The sequence below is a fragment of the Mercenaria mercenaria genome, chromosome 14 (assembly GCF_021730395.1).
Source record: "Mercenaria mercenaria strain notata chromosome 14, MADL_Memer_1, whole genome shotgun sequence".
Lineage (NCBI taxonomy): Eukaryota > Metazoa > Mollusca > Bivalvia > Venerida > Veneridae > Mercenaria > Mercenaria mercenaria.
In genome coordinates this window covers 20,583,142-20,598,470 of record NC_069374.1, presented here as the reverse complement: position 1 = coordinate 20,598,470, position 15,329 = coordinate 20,583,142, and the positions used below count along the sequence as shown (strand labels likewise).

Genomic DNA, 15,329 nt, shown 5'->3' with positions numbered 1-15,329 from the left:
GTTCACACCAAAAACATTTACAGGGCTCAACAATTTAAAACTTCTAGATTTGTCTGGTTGTCTGAGATTGTCTTTAGATAGCCTTGTGAAAGCCATAAACCAGCCTGGTCTGGTACCACACCTGCAAAGCCTAAACTTATCACGCCTAAACAGCTATTATGAGGGAATGGAATTTAACGACCAGTTTTTCAAACTAATCTCAGACAAACAAGTAAAGGAGCTCGATATAAGTGCCACACAAATTAATTTCTTCGATTTTGATGCATTTGTAAACAACTGCCATTCCCTGGAATATCTTAATATATCAAGAATAAGGTATAGTGGCTTTTCAAGTCTGAATGTTGATCAATTATGTCCAAACTTGAAATACGTTGATGCAAGTTTTATTACTTTAACATCCAGTGTAATGGCATATCTTGGCCGCACGATAGTTATATCTAACATCAAAATCTTATTCGATTTGAACTGGACGTTGTATCCTTTGAAAGTCATCCAAAGCATTGAATTTATGAACTTAGCTGCTTTTGTGCCAAAAGGGATGAAGTATTCATTGGAGAACGTAACAGTTCATCTTTTAGGAGCCGTTAAATTCCATCTAAAGGTTCTGATCCTTCGCAACAACTATTTCGACAGATTAAATATGAAACTGTTTACACGGAACGTCTCTTTAGAGAAAATTGACTTGTCTAGTTGTGGCATACGTTTTCTCCATCCCGATGTCATTTCAAGTTTTTCATCATTGACATGGATTGACTTATCAAGAAACCATTTAAACAAAATGATGACGGAAAATGCCAATCTATTTGGTGAGATGTTCCGAAATTTAAGTCAGCTACTTTACATTAGTCTTGCCGGAAATGCTTTAACTGACATACCGTTTGACATTTTCAAATCAGATAGTCGAGCAGAAATTATAGATTTATCTAGTAATCTGATAACGAACTTGTCATTTGAAACAAGATATTTAAAACATCTAAGACTATTAAATTTAACAGGTAATGTGATAAAATCCATTGACGCTGCGTACTTGAAAACCTTTGATCATGTGTCATTACTTTTGAAGCAAAATCCGCTCTCTTGTTCCCGCTGTGACTCATTTGCCTTTATACATTGGTTATTTACTTCAGAATCTACGAAGAAATACTTGTCGGAATTGAAATGTGAAAACGAGAATTCAGAGCAGGTATATGTAAGAAAAGGCATCGTTGACAACTTGAAAGAAATTTGTAACAGGCAAAATATTATCATAATTTCTTCTATTGCTTGTTCATTTGCCATTATACTGGTCCTAGTTGTCGTTCTAACAGTTAGAAGATACCTTCGGCAGCGAAAATATAAACTTGAGATGGAAGATCGCGTTGCACTTATTAGGCAAGGCGCAGAGCCTTACACATTTGTTGTCTTTCTTTCCTACAGCAGTAACGACGATGACTTCATTAATGATTATGTTCACAATCCTTTAAATGTGCATCTTCAAAGTGTGATTGGGGAAGAGAGGGATCTAGTTTGTGAAGGTGACAGGAATTTTCAACTTGGACGGTCTATACCAGAACAAGTTTCTATTCTACTGAAGAAGTCATCTGTGGTAGTAGTTCTTTTAACAGACAATTACAGTCTTAGTGTTCATTGCCGAAATGAGATTGATCAGGCCTTTATGTTAGAGAAGCCCATAGTGTTGATGATAAAGGATCACGTAGATACTGATTTAATGACACCGAATATACGGGATTTATACGAGACGAAAACTAGGATTTTATGGATTCGTGAAAATGAAACATATGCATTGAAAACTTCCTGGGATAATGTGTGTACTTCTATAGTAGAACTTGCGGGAAATAAATGAATAGGGAACACATATTCAGAAACGATTTGATTCTTTTAATTTGTTTCAAACCCACGAGTCACAGAGGTTGGAAAATATGATTACGGACATCCTGTATACATTCGATATGATTGTATTTTTCATACTTTTTTTTTTTTTAATTCATAATGTATATTCTATCAAAGGAGAAGTTTTATAGGCGTTATGTTTAAATTCATAATCCGTTTGGTTAAATCATTTCTTTTATTTGTGGCTTTTTATTCAAAGTATAACAGAAATGAAAAGCACCTACGCTGATTTATACTAAACGTTAATTCATCAACAGATTTCTTGTACCGTTTATAACTATTTGCTACACACGGAACATTGACTTAATACTTAATGCCACTATCATGTATGTAGCCGATCCCATTTCTGATTGTAGTACATGCCATCTGTGTGACTTCTTCTGAAATTCGATTTTGCATGTTGCATATTTTCATGTGACTTTAACGCGTGTGAATCTTTCTTAAATTGTTATCAAAATGATTGTGTTTTAATAAATGCAATTTTTATTGTTTTCTCTGATGTCTATTTTTCACCTGAATATACACAACGACTTTGCTAAAACAACATTGCGTTTTCTTTTGTTTTTATCACTGCAAAATAAAGATATATTGTCAGAATAATTTGTATATTTAATATGTTGATAACGTGACACATAAGCACAGATAGTGCTTGACTCCCTTTTTCATGTAATCATTGCTATTATTATTGTTGAATTGCTATAAATAATAGACTTAGGGTCATTTGTGGCTTATTTGGGTTCATTATATGGATAGCTGGGTCCCAGCTTCGCACATTATGTCATATACAAAAGTTAAAGGGAACCAGATATTTGATAGAGCAAGTGCACGTTGTGAAACGTTATGTTAAAATTTGGACCAGTCAGAAACTAGTTCTAAAAATAGCACGTCTGCTGGGGTATAAATAGGTAGATAGATGACGGAGAGCTCATTCGGTATCCAGCGGTCGAAGAAGACACATCGAGGATTCAACTAATAATTTATCCCAGTACCTTGAGAAGGAGACTATTGCAGTTACCCTGTCAGGGCGGATAAATTATTAAAAAGAAGACTTTGGAAGTTCTTAGACTAAAGAAGAGTAGCAGAATTTCGATAAGGTTTCGAGCTATAGGGCCAGTGCATAAGGGTTTTACCTTAAAGGTAATTGAATGCTATAGACGATAGCATATATAGGCTGAGCATCGGGAAGCTGAGACAGAGACCCAGAGTTTGGTAAGCTACTGAGATAGTAGGAGAGTTCCAGCTTATAGACGGTTCAGCATTATTGGCGAAGTACAGCCAAGGCATCGGGGATAATACCTATATGGTAGTTGAATGCTATATATGATAGCATATAGGCGCTGAGCATCCAGGAGTCAGGGCAATCTTATAGAGTTTGAGAGGACAGAGGCCGAGCATCTATGCGATAGAACTCGTATGTTGTTGATTCAAAGACATTGTCTGACGGGAACTTCAACAGAAAGACCAGTCAAGTATAGAGTCTCCAGCCTATAGGAGTTTGAACTAATCATTTTTAATTGAAGATTGATAGTTTGAAACATTTAGTGATTTGCCTGATCCCTGAAATTGTCTAGCTCATAATAGAAATCATTTACGAATCATTGGTACACGAATCATTTAGGCAAGGTAGCCAGAGGAAAATTCTATATATGAAATATTTGGTCTCACCAGCTCTACGTTTTAACAAAGGACATTCTACATCGTTTGTAAGCTAGTCTAAGACATAGTCACCTTAGCGATTGGACCCAAACCATTGTTCAAGATACTAAAGGCGTAGGTACTTCCCTGGGTCATATAACCAGTATCCTGACATATATGTCGATGTAAATTAAACAGAATGTGAGATTATTACTGTAAATGAATAAAACGTAACAAAAGAACTAAATACACTGAGCTTCAATAGTTACAATAGCGTAACTGGTATAATCAAAAGTAGCATAAAAAGTACCTAATGTATTACGTACTCTTGGACGTGAGGGATTCGATCCCTTATGATTACAGTACACTTTCTCGTTTAGAATTGATGTAAGACTTATTATTATTCACTCAATTTTCAACTCTTTCAAGTTGAAATGGAACCTCCTTCAATATTTTCAAAATCAATGTATACATTTAATATCAAATAAGTGATATCTCGAATGACACCAAATTGATGTATGTCGTCGCGTTAAAATGTTCATAACGTCAATAATTGTCCGTTGTCCATTTTAAAATTATTATTTTTATGTAAGTAATGTATATGAATATCAAGGTATGATACCTTTCCCTGGTATGAGTTTTTTGTTTAATATACTATAAGCAGCAGAAAACGCATTATCTAGTTATCACTTTACAACAAAAAGCGCGCTTTTTGTGTGACAAGAGGTTATAGGGTTATAATGAAGTCCAAAGTACGCATCGCAAAAAGCTCTCTGTAAATATTACGCTGAAGTTGGAATAAACAGAATATTTTCCCCGAGTTAACAGTATGTTAAATACAACACATTGCGTACAACGACTAATGGTGTATTTCGTTTCGAAGTAAATACCTCATATGATGTCCTATGGCTTCATATTAGACCTTTACAACGGACACGGAGATGTAAATGTAAATGTAAACGTACTCTGTACCTTGGTAAAAATCCGGGGGATTTCTCAAAACATAAAATTCGAAACTAATCAAATTCAATAAACAACAGCGTCGCAAATAAAGTCACAAATTGGGTCTTTATATAAGCATGTTATATACCATGTTTGGTGGATAATAATTATGTCCCTCCAAGCTTAAGTTGTTGGTCGAATACTATTTTTCGTCTATTTCTATTAAATACCTCGGTCGGCCCCAAATACAGTCTAAGCCTTTCTACCCTAGTAAGGCCACACCAAACTGATTACCTGTTCGTCAGATTTCCCGCACCAATTTGAGGGGAAATGAAAAAAAATTGTTTTTTTTTTGACCGCCCGCACCTGGCGTATTTTTTGCGCTGGGTCGAAATCAGTAGGAACGAAAAAAAGAGAGGAAATTCCGAAGTTTAAACGCACCTTGCTTGTAATTTATAGGAACATCGGAAGAACATGTTCTCTGACACAGCCACCGATTCGACTACGTAGTCTCCCTACCGCCTAGAAGGCCTCAGTAGTATAAGTTTATTTGATTAAATTTTTGTAATATTCGATCTCTTTAAAAATCGGGCATAACAAACTGGCAGTCCTCTATGTCTACAAGTATTTCCAGCAACAGCTGTTGAGATTTCCCCGAGCTGCAGTTTTACAGAGTTATTTAGTGCTGCTGCGCTATACAATAAGATGAATCTTTCCACGTAAAATCCGCCGGAGGCATGTGTGTTTCTCAAACGCAGGTTTTGTACATTCTTCATTTGGTTCGATATTAAAGATGATTCATAACTTTATCATGACATCACAGTACATTAGGGGTTCTAATTGACCAATCAGAGGGGTGTCAGACGTTTCACCCCCAAGACTGTTCCTCCCAAGAATTTTCCTCCCAAGACTTTTCACCCCCAAGTTTTATAGCATATGAAGACTTTTCACCCCCTATTTGTTTTTATTATTAAGTATGATTATTTTTTTTTTTCCGGGGGGGGGGGGGAGCGGCCTGTATATTTATGAATAACTTCATATGTATTATAATTATGTTAATACATCAAAAAAAAATATTCTATGATGTTTGATAGTAGAGATGACCATAAACTTTAAACATTAGTTATTTACAAGGTTATCTTTTAATCCATTTGTTTGTTCAATGATTTAAAATGTGACTTTGATGATTAAAGGTACTTTTGATAATAGTTACAAAACTAACAAAATATTTCAATTCCTTTGTTTGATGTTCAGTGGTTAAAAAAAATAAAAGTACTTTTGATAATAATAATAACTACAAAGTAAGTAAGTATATTGTAGACCTAGGCACAGCCGATGCTTAAAAGATTTATATAGAGTCAAATATCTCTGTTACTATCAAGTTACTTAAAATAGTTATTTATCAGAATAGTCCAATACAGGGGAAACAATCTTCATACCCTTGATTCTAAGTTTGACTGATTTATGTCCCTTTGTTTTAACACAGTCCTTTTGTTAAAGTTTTATCCCTGTCACAATTAAAGCTGTTAAACTAAAACTAGAAATGGTTAATAGTGTCCACACTATAAGAAATAATTAATTTAGAATTTTGACAGGTTTACATCCCTTATGCTGGCAATGCTTCAGTTTATAGTCGAGCACTGAAAAGTCTAGCTTTCCATCTCATGGACCGCTCTAATCACTTTTAGAAATGGAAATGATTTTTAATTGAAACGGAATATATTTTTAAATGGAAACAGTGTAAACAGGTATTATTTTTAAATATTGAAATAACTTTTAAATGAATGGTACATATTTTAAAGTTAGCAGTGAAACATTCCCAGTGTACATCTAATGCTTAAATTTGTTGCTTTCTGTATTCTTTTTGAAGTTTAAGTGATTGTAATTAGTAATTTTATTTATCTTTAGTCAAGTGTACTAGATACATCTCAAGAGTAGACATAACTCATGTTAATATGAATAAATAAATAAAGTAAAATTAATACATAGAAACACTCCTTTCAAGAACTAATTTTAACATATTTTGTACACTGGAAAGGTTTCCTGAAATGCTATTTTTTAATATTTGTACAAATGCTGCTGTATGTTTTAATATTTGTACATACAAATAATGCTGTTGTTTTATGTGCTGTATAGTCTCAAATAATTCTTATAGAATGGCTGTATACATGTATATTTGTTTATAATGTATATGGATGAGACTGGAATAAATAAAATATATATAAGTAAAATATTGTATTGATGTTTAAATTAGCCTTGTTGTTCAAGGTTTGAAAGTTTGCTATCAATTAACAGTGTTGTGACATAAAAAAAACCCATTGCTAAAACCCGCTATCAAATAATTTACATCATAGTATAAAAATAAATAAAAATTTGCAAATTTTGTACAATTAATTATCAATGGTAAAAAATAAGATTGAGGAAAAAATGACCCATTTGTCTTGTTTGTTATATTGTGAGAAAATAAATTATATAAGTCAATCAAGTGTTAATTAGAAGATTAATGATTTGGCTGATTAAAACAAAGTTTGGGGATTTTCGGACTTCAACCGTTAATTAATTGGCAGCATTCTCTTGCATGTTTTAGTACATTTTGTCCTTATAATGATAAACTGTACATGTTCAAGTTATATCAATAAATTGAAATAATAACAAATCCAAAGAAGGAAGGCAAAATAGAGAACTTTTACCGCATGTAACTCAGTATTTTCAAAGATGTCTAACTCTACCCCTCCTAATTCAGAGGTAAATTCACTTTGAACAGCAAGAAATCGCTTATAGAATGAAAATTTTCCAGTTTTGTACAACGGGTCCAATACCTTTATTGAATATTATCTGTAATTAGTGTAAATTATGAGTGACAAATATCTACATATTAAACAAGCATTGCATTTGAAAAAAAAAATTAGCCTAGTCTTTTGTTACTGAAGAGTTTTCAGGTTTTCTGGTATTGCTATCTTGAATAAACGCTTGCAATAAAAACCGAAACTAATAGACCAATGATTAAAATATTATGTATAGTTTAATTTAATTTATTAAACATCTCTTTTGATACGAATATATACAACAAACTAATAAAAAGTGTGTCCATTTAAGTCAAACAGACGAACATAGAACAGTGTTGAAAAAAAATGTCTTGGATAAAGTTTGATAACCCATATGACACACACGAAACATATGATTTCTGACTTCTTACTTCCACATCATTTATTGCCCACAAGTTCTATTATAGAAGAACAAACGTTCTCCCAGGATGTTTTCAGAACATAGTGTCCATTTTCTCGCATCCACAAAATGCGTGTTTTCTTCTCGTATACATCCGGCATCAGAGGTGTCATTAAATCAGTATCTACTTGATCCTTTACCATCAACACTATTGGCTTCTCTAACATAAACGCCTGATCAAACTCATTCCGACAATGAACACTAAGACTGTAATTATCAGTTTAAAGTACAACGACAACGGATGACTTCTTTAGAAGTACTGAAATTTGTTCCGGTATTGATCGGCCTAGTTGAAAATTCCTGTCTCCTTCACATACCATGTCCCTGTCTTCCTCAATCATATTTTGAAGATGTTTATTCAAAAAGGGGTAGACATGACTACTAATGAAATCATCGTCGAAACTGCTGTAAGATAGAAAGACTACAAACTTGTGTGATTCTGCACCTTGCCTTATCAGTGCGACGCGGTCTTCCATTTCAAGTTGATATTGCCGCCGTCGGCGGTATCGTCTAATTGCCAGAAAAACAACCAGACCAACTAGGATAACTATTATAAAAGCAATACACGATGTTATAATAACTGTTGGTCTGTTACAAATTCCTTGTAAGTTGTTAATAACAGTTTTATCTATAACGACAATCTCAGAATTTTCATTCTGACATTTCAACTCGGATACAGTTTTCTGTGTTGATTCCGAAGTCATAAGCCACTGCATAAAATCAAGGGATTCACAGTGGGAACATGTGATTGGATTTTCTTTCAGAAGTATTTGAAACTTGAAAGGAGTCTTCAAGTTTGTATCGTCCATACTTTTTATCATATTACCCGTCAAATTTAATAACTTTAGTTTGTTTAAATACCTTGTTTCAAATGACAATTTAGTTAACCGGTTACGTGATAAATCTATATGTTCTGCCCGATAATTAAATCTAAATATGTCACGCGGCAGGTCAGTCAAATCATTTTCAGCTAAACTAATGTAACGTAGTCGACTTAGGTTTCGGAACATATCTCCGAATAGTTCGGCATTTTCCGTCATCATATCGTTTAGATTGTTTCTTGATATGTCAATCCATGTCAATGATAAAAAACTTGAAAGTGCATGGGAATTGAGGTATCGTATCGAACAACCTGACCAGTCAACTTTCTCGAATGGGCAGTCTGGTATAATAAGATTCATATCAACTCTATCCATATAATTGTCGCGTATGATCAGAATTTTTAGTTTAAATTTACTGGCTCCTAAAAGACGAACTGTAAGGTTTTGAAATGAATACCTTGTCCGCTTTGTCACGAAGGCGGCCAGGTTTATAAACTCTACGGTTCGTAGGTGGTTGGTCATTGCCCAGTTCAGATCGAATGCGATGGTTGTATTTGATATTACTCTCGTTGGACCAAAATCGGCTGTTATTGTTGATGGGAAAATAATAAAACTGGCATCAATGTATTTCAAATTTGGGCATAACTGATACAAATACTCGTACAGAAATGAATTCAACTTCACTCTAGATATATTCAGGTACTCCAAGTAATGACAATTCTTGAACAATGCTGTTACGTTCAGCAAATTAATTCCAGTTGAACTGATGTCGAGTTCTTTGATTTGTTTGTCAGCGATTACTTTGAAAAACCAGTCGGTGTGTGTTAAGCCTTCCCGATAACTGTTAAGACGTGATAAGTTCAAACTTTGCAGATTGGGTACCACACCTGACTGGTTTAATGAATTCACTAGATTATCTAAATAAAATCTGCGGCATCCAGACAAGTCTAGAAGTTTTAAATTATTAAGACCGGCTAAGGTTTGCGGTGTGAATTCAATTCTGTCTGATATACTTATTCTTAATACTTCAAGATTTTGTAATCCAGAAAGACACAAGGAATAAAACACTTTCACAGTTTCGTGTGTCTCTAACCAGTCATCGTCAGCAGAAAATTCTAATTGCTTAACTTGTCCCCAGTTATGAGTTGTAAACGATCCTTTTCTCAATACGTTGTCTGGAAAGTGAATGCTGTTTAAATTTCTAAGATGAACCGTTTTTGTACCGGTTGGTATATCGTTTGGTATGTAGTTGCACTCAATATCAGAACTCCTTCTAATGCATTTCTGCCATTGATGATTTGTTGACAAATTTCCCGACGAGTGACACACGCTCAACTCACAATAATAACAAATCGCTATAATAGAAATGTATATTAAACCTGGTCTTATACCATCCATTTTGCTTCATATAAAATCAATCTGTCTTTTCACTTGGTTTCATATGGTTTTCAAAGATAATGTCTACTTGCCTTTAAAGGTTGTTCGTTTTATCACTAAATATAGGTATTTATATATTCGATAAACTTACAAGTAGGTTCTCAAGTATGAAATATGTTTTGAATAGTTTATTACTTTCTAAAATGCAATATCCGGGCTGGTGAATTCAGTAAATATTTCTTTCTACATATCTGAGCAACTATAAAATACCATCTATACAAGTGGAAATTCATATAGTTAGGTATGCAATGGGATATCTATTTCCCAATAAATAAGATTCTATTTAGTTAGTTAGTGCGGGAGGTCGTGGGTTCGATCCCCGGCCGCGTCATACCAAAGACGTAAAAAATGGTACTAGCAGCTTCCTCGCTTGGCGCTCAGCATTAAGGGGATAGTGCTAGGACTGGTCAGCCCGGTGTCAGTATAATGTGACTGGGTGGGGTATCATGCCACTTGTCTACGGCATGATATTCCAGTGAGGCAGCACTATAAAGTTGGGAATTGTGCACACTGCTACAAGTAGACACCGTCGTTTATATGACTGAAAAATTGTTGAAAAAGACGTTAAACCCAAACACACACACATAGTTTATACTAATTTGTTTTAGCTCTGTTGTGATGAAATCTTCAAGCGTATTGGAACCACTCTCGCCGGGTCCGTTTCCTGGGAAAACCAGTACTGGTGTCATATGAGAGGTCATGGTCGTGACTAGTGGGGCTCGTAGCCACGACCCCTGGATTGAGCGACCGGCACCTTATGCACTAAACCACCGCTTCCTTTATATTTTTATTTATATTCCATTTTATTTATATTTCGTTTAGTTATGGACATAGTATATAGCCATGTTTGAGATTTCAATAAGCTTAATGAAGATATTAGCAGGAACTTGTTTTAAATTAGCAAAGCACAATGCCATTGAACATGCATGGATTTACCTTGGACGGAGGTTACGTCAACGTCAACCGCAGCCTGCCAACGTCCAGGAACTGATAGCAGCGTATGGGTCCACGGGGTAACGTCTTGCTGCTCTGGTTGCCAGTAGAGGTTGCCACACGCGCTAATTATCGTGTCAGTGAAATTCCTCTGACCAGTCTATTGAAATTCAAGGTGACCATGAAATGCTGTTTAACTAACCATCATTTTTTATAAATCATCAGATTTGCGAATAGAACTGTTCATTTCAAATTTTTAATCACGGTTAATAAGATAATGTACAACGAGTTTTCTCGTCATTGTAGTTCAACGCGTACTTGGCCTTTCGTAAAATACGTACAATACCGAAAAGAATACGAAATTTACTGAATTACCGCTGCCGTTATCATTAGTTACGCTGTTTTTCCAAGTCTTTTGTATTTCAATTCTAATCTGCAATATGGTAATTGACGGTTTAGGTATAATACCCGTATAAACAATCACTATGAGATATTAGGCCATGTAAATAGTTCTATTTTATTTGATAAAGTTATAAAAACAAGGATGAATATCCAACAGAAAAAGTCACGTACCAATACTAAGCCTTCACAAAATTAAAACACACAGCACGCGGACGTGCACACAACTAATACACATATGAACATACACAGAAAAACAGCAATCAAAAGGATTAAACGATAACAAAAATGAACACAATGGGACACCGCCTAGGAAAAGTCAGTGGCGCAACACTACTGGGAAGCTTAATTATGCTTATGGTACATCTTGTAATTTCCAGCACGTTCAAAAGGGACAGGACAGTGAAAATAAAAATTATCCCCACTACAGGAATCCCTAACACATACAATTGAAATAGAAGACATGGTTTGTAAAACACATGTATGCTCTTGTAAATGTATACGAAAAGCCAGTTTGAAGAATTAAAAACGCATGTACTCTTTTTTCAAAGACGAAGCATCAAGAAAAACACCTTAGAAACACGACGAAGCAGGCCGAAAGACAAAGATCAAAACCGCTGGCGTAGTATCCAACTGGAAAAGGGTTTTACACTAAACACGCGATGTGTCGCAAAGCGTTTGGTTCATAAAGAGTATTCAAAGTGTACCTAATATGTTTCTGTGGAGTTTCCACATTTTTTATTTTGATGCTCTATATAGAGAGATATAGCCGTGCGTTAAATAATTCGCATCAAAACAGTACTTAGGATCATGGTTGTCAATATTGTATTACCCTCATGAAAAGTCTCAATGAACTGTGTTTGCTTCCATTTTGCTTTGATATTTTCTATGCTTTCAAAGTATCTTCTTATATTATTATAAATTGTTTCATTACCTTGCCTACTTGCACTTTTGATGTTTTACACATATGCACATATGGATCACCGACTCATACTACTATGTGTTTTCGTTTAAGTTGTTAGTAGTACCATGTGAAATTTCAAACCCATTTAGATTTTCGTTTTTTTTTCAACAGAATATTTAACTGTAAAAACATGATTAAGAAAATAATAAACAAATCAATCGTACTTGGGATGTAGCCATACTTATGTACATGAAACGAACGCGAATGTTAAAATATTTATGACGTAGAGCGAATCAAAAATTGTCATCTAACTTCCGTATAAAATACCGATATATTTAAACATCTACTTGTTTATCGCTTCTCGATAAAATCTCCCAAGTTGTGAACCCATTGTGTTATATTTAGAACGTTCATAAACCTGTTCGTTTTTAAAGCAGCATGCCTCCAGATCGTTCGACAACAAAAATATTTTTTTTTTTAGATATCTTGAAATAAATGCTATATTTCTTAAAAAGGCTTTAAAACTTAATTACTGACAAACTTTATGTTACGGAAACACATGAGAATTTGCTGTTTTTACTACTTTTTACGATAAAAATCGAAAAGCGTTCGTCACGCTTTTACTCCAGGTAAACTGTCTCGATTATAAATATCTATATTTTGAAGCCATTATTCACTACTTTAGCTATAGCGATATTGGTTACGACGACGGAAAAATGTTTTTATTGCCGCGGCGGTCCGGGGTTCGATTCCCGGCGCGGTCATAATTTTTTCTTGATTTGGAACTTTTAAAATATTTTAGAAACAAAAATTCATATTCTAATGTTCATAATATGACCAAACTTCAAGTTGAAAGAAAGATTTTTTTAGCCAAATCTGGAAGCATGCTGCTTTAAGGTCTATTAGTCTTTGCTCTGGAAACGTTCATTGTATATAACTCAATAGAAGACAATACAGAACTGTATAATTGCCAGTACACTAAACTTCTTTTACAAAATACCTTTAAAGGTGGATAATCAGATTTTGGCCATGTAACGGATTTGTTCGAAACTTTAGCATCTGATCATTTACACTCATTTATGTTCACTTAACACTTAATACAAATTAGATTTTCACTGGAGGTATTTTTAAAATTTCATTTTCCTATCCTGGTTGCCCAACCAAGAGAGATTTTATCGTAAGTATAAATTTGATAAACATACTTTGCCTAAGGAAATGTATAAATATTAGACATATTGTAATATATTTGTAAAATATTTGCATTAAAAATTATGTATTTAGATGGAATTCATTAGAAACGCAAGTTTGAAAAATCATTATTACCACCCGTTGCCTATCTTGGTTGCGCAACCAAGATAGATTGGAAATAAATGAATTCAGAAGCTACACACAGCTTTAAAACTTGCATTTTGGTTCAGATTGTTCAATAGTTGATATGTCTATCAAATGCAAATGTAAAACTAGACATTGTATCGAAATAAAAAGAAATACCCAGCTTTTTATATACTTTCATATTAAAGGGGAGTAATTACAAAATTTTATAAAAATAATAAAATATACATTTCAAATAGGAATCTAACTCTATGTAATCGGTCTTTTTGTTCCTTAAATAATTCTCTACCAGAATATACAAAAAGTAAAAAATGTCATTAAATGTTGATTAAATGTGATTGACCACCTTTAAGGCATTGAAATAGTTTACATTAGATTCAAATAAACTTTTGAAATACGATATACTGATCAATGAAAAAAAAATGTTTTCAAATTTAGCATTTGAAAGCGTAATTTTAAAACTGAATCGTTGAAAAATATCGGTCATGAAGTCGTTAGTATGTAGATGATTTATAAAATTAACCATAATGGTCATAAACATTGATATATTATCTGTTTATCTTGAATGCTTGCCAAGTTAGTCAAGTTTTAGACTTATTACTTCAGTGTTCTTAAATTCAAGTAGTAGAGTAGGAATCATCAAACCTAATATCAACTAAACATTTAAGACTTCCAAGTGTATATTTCTTATCCATAGCGAATTTATCATCTATGTCCCCGGAAGATAATGAAACTCGTGATTTTAAGGTACTTTTCTTCCTACTTCTCCCTTTTCAGTGCATATCTATCTCGTATATGCATGTAAATCTGGTTTTCTACTCCAGTAGATAACTAGTGTATGTACAGAACACCTAAATATAGTTATATATTGATGCAATATTGTATTAATATTAATATTAAAACCTTCCTCCTGCTTTAGATTAATTAGCTCGTAATGTCATGCTATTGATACCCACTATTTCGTTTTTACATAGCAAAAAGAATTTTTAGACATTAACATAATAATAGCAAATGTTATCAATGCAATGTGCCCGATTTCAGTAGTCACTTCAAATTGCTTTGAAACAAAGTGTAGTACCAAAATATGGTATGAATGTACATAAATAACCATAAAACGGTAGAGTTATGGGTTTTTTTCTTAATCGAATATATGCCATAGTTATGTAACATGTCAAAGACGAGTGTTGAATTTTAAAGATAGTTAATCTGATGTTTATAGTTATGTAACATGTCAAAGACGAGTGTTGAATTTTAAAGATAGTTAATCTGATGTTTATAGTTATGTAACATGTCAAAGACGAGTGTTGAATTTTAAAGATAGTTAATCTGATGTTTATAGTTATGTAACATGTCAAAGACAGGTGTTGAATTTTAAAGATAGTTAATCTGATGTTTGCTAATACAAGAAGCTGGTATTCCTATCTTTATTGCCGAACCAAGCTAAATTATAGCGTTTATAAACTTACTTTCCCTAATGAATAATTTGAGACAGAATTGTATTATAATTGTTAAAAATTTGCATTGGCATTACATATTTTGCCAAAATTTGTTAGAAGTGTGCAAATTTATAAAAATTGTATTATCTGTCTTTGCCTTCGTAAGTTGGAAATTAGTAATACATTGATGCTAAGGCTAGATGCAGGTTTAAAACTTGCTTTAAAGTTCAGATAGTTGGAGTTTCCCGATATCTATGAAAGGCGAAAGGGGAAACTACAATACATTTTATAAGAAACGAAAAAACAAAACATAGAGATCGAACAAAGGGATCGAACAATTTACAATGGATTGGAAAAGTAAAAAGGTTACAAATG

The 15,329-nt window shown here is 33.6% G+C and overlaps 2 protein-coding genes across 2 annotated transcripts; one reads left to right on the top strand and one right to left on the bottom strand.

The window, feature by feature from the left end:
* The first annotated feature begins 781 nt into the window (after positions 1-781).
* Positions 782-1,843, top strand: LOC123526671 (uncharacterized). The gene has a single exon (XM_045305917.2). It carries the CDS (start codon positions 782-784, stop codon positions 1,841-1,843), a length of 1,062 nt encoding a protein of 353 aa, XP_045161852.2.
* Positions 1,844-8,099: 6,256 nt separating this feature from the next.
* Positions 8,100-10,104, bottom strand: LOC128548386 (uncharacterized). The gene is made up of 2 exons (XM_053523016.1): positions 8,971-10,104; positions 8,100-8,239 (listed from the first exon to the last, which is right to left on the bottom strand). The coding sequence occupies exons 1-2, from the start codon at positions 9,909-9,911 to the stop codon at positions 8,203-8,205; spliced, it is 978 nt and encodes a 325-aa protein (XP_053378991.1). The 5' UTR covers positions 9,912-10,104; the 3' UTR covers positions 8,100-8,202.
* Between the last annotated feature and the right edge of the window lie 5,225 nt (positions 10,105-15,329).

What these genes read in the sequence shown, in the direction of transcription:
- LOC128548386 (XM_053523016.1), bottom strand. Translation starts at nt 9,911, where the DNA reads ATGGATGGTATAAGACCAGGTTTAATATACATTTCTATTATAGCGATT. An exon ending in TTCGTGACAAAGCGGACAAG is followed by an intron (nt 8,240 to 8,970) that starts GTATTCATTTCA and finishes CTTTTATAATAG; the next exon opens with TTATCCTAGTTGGTCTGGTT.
- LOC123526671 (XM_045305917.2), top strand. Translation starts at nt 782, where the DNA reads ATGACGGAAAATGCCAATCTATTTGGTGAGATGTTCCGAAATTTAAGT.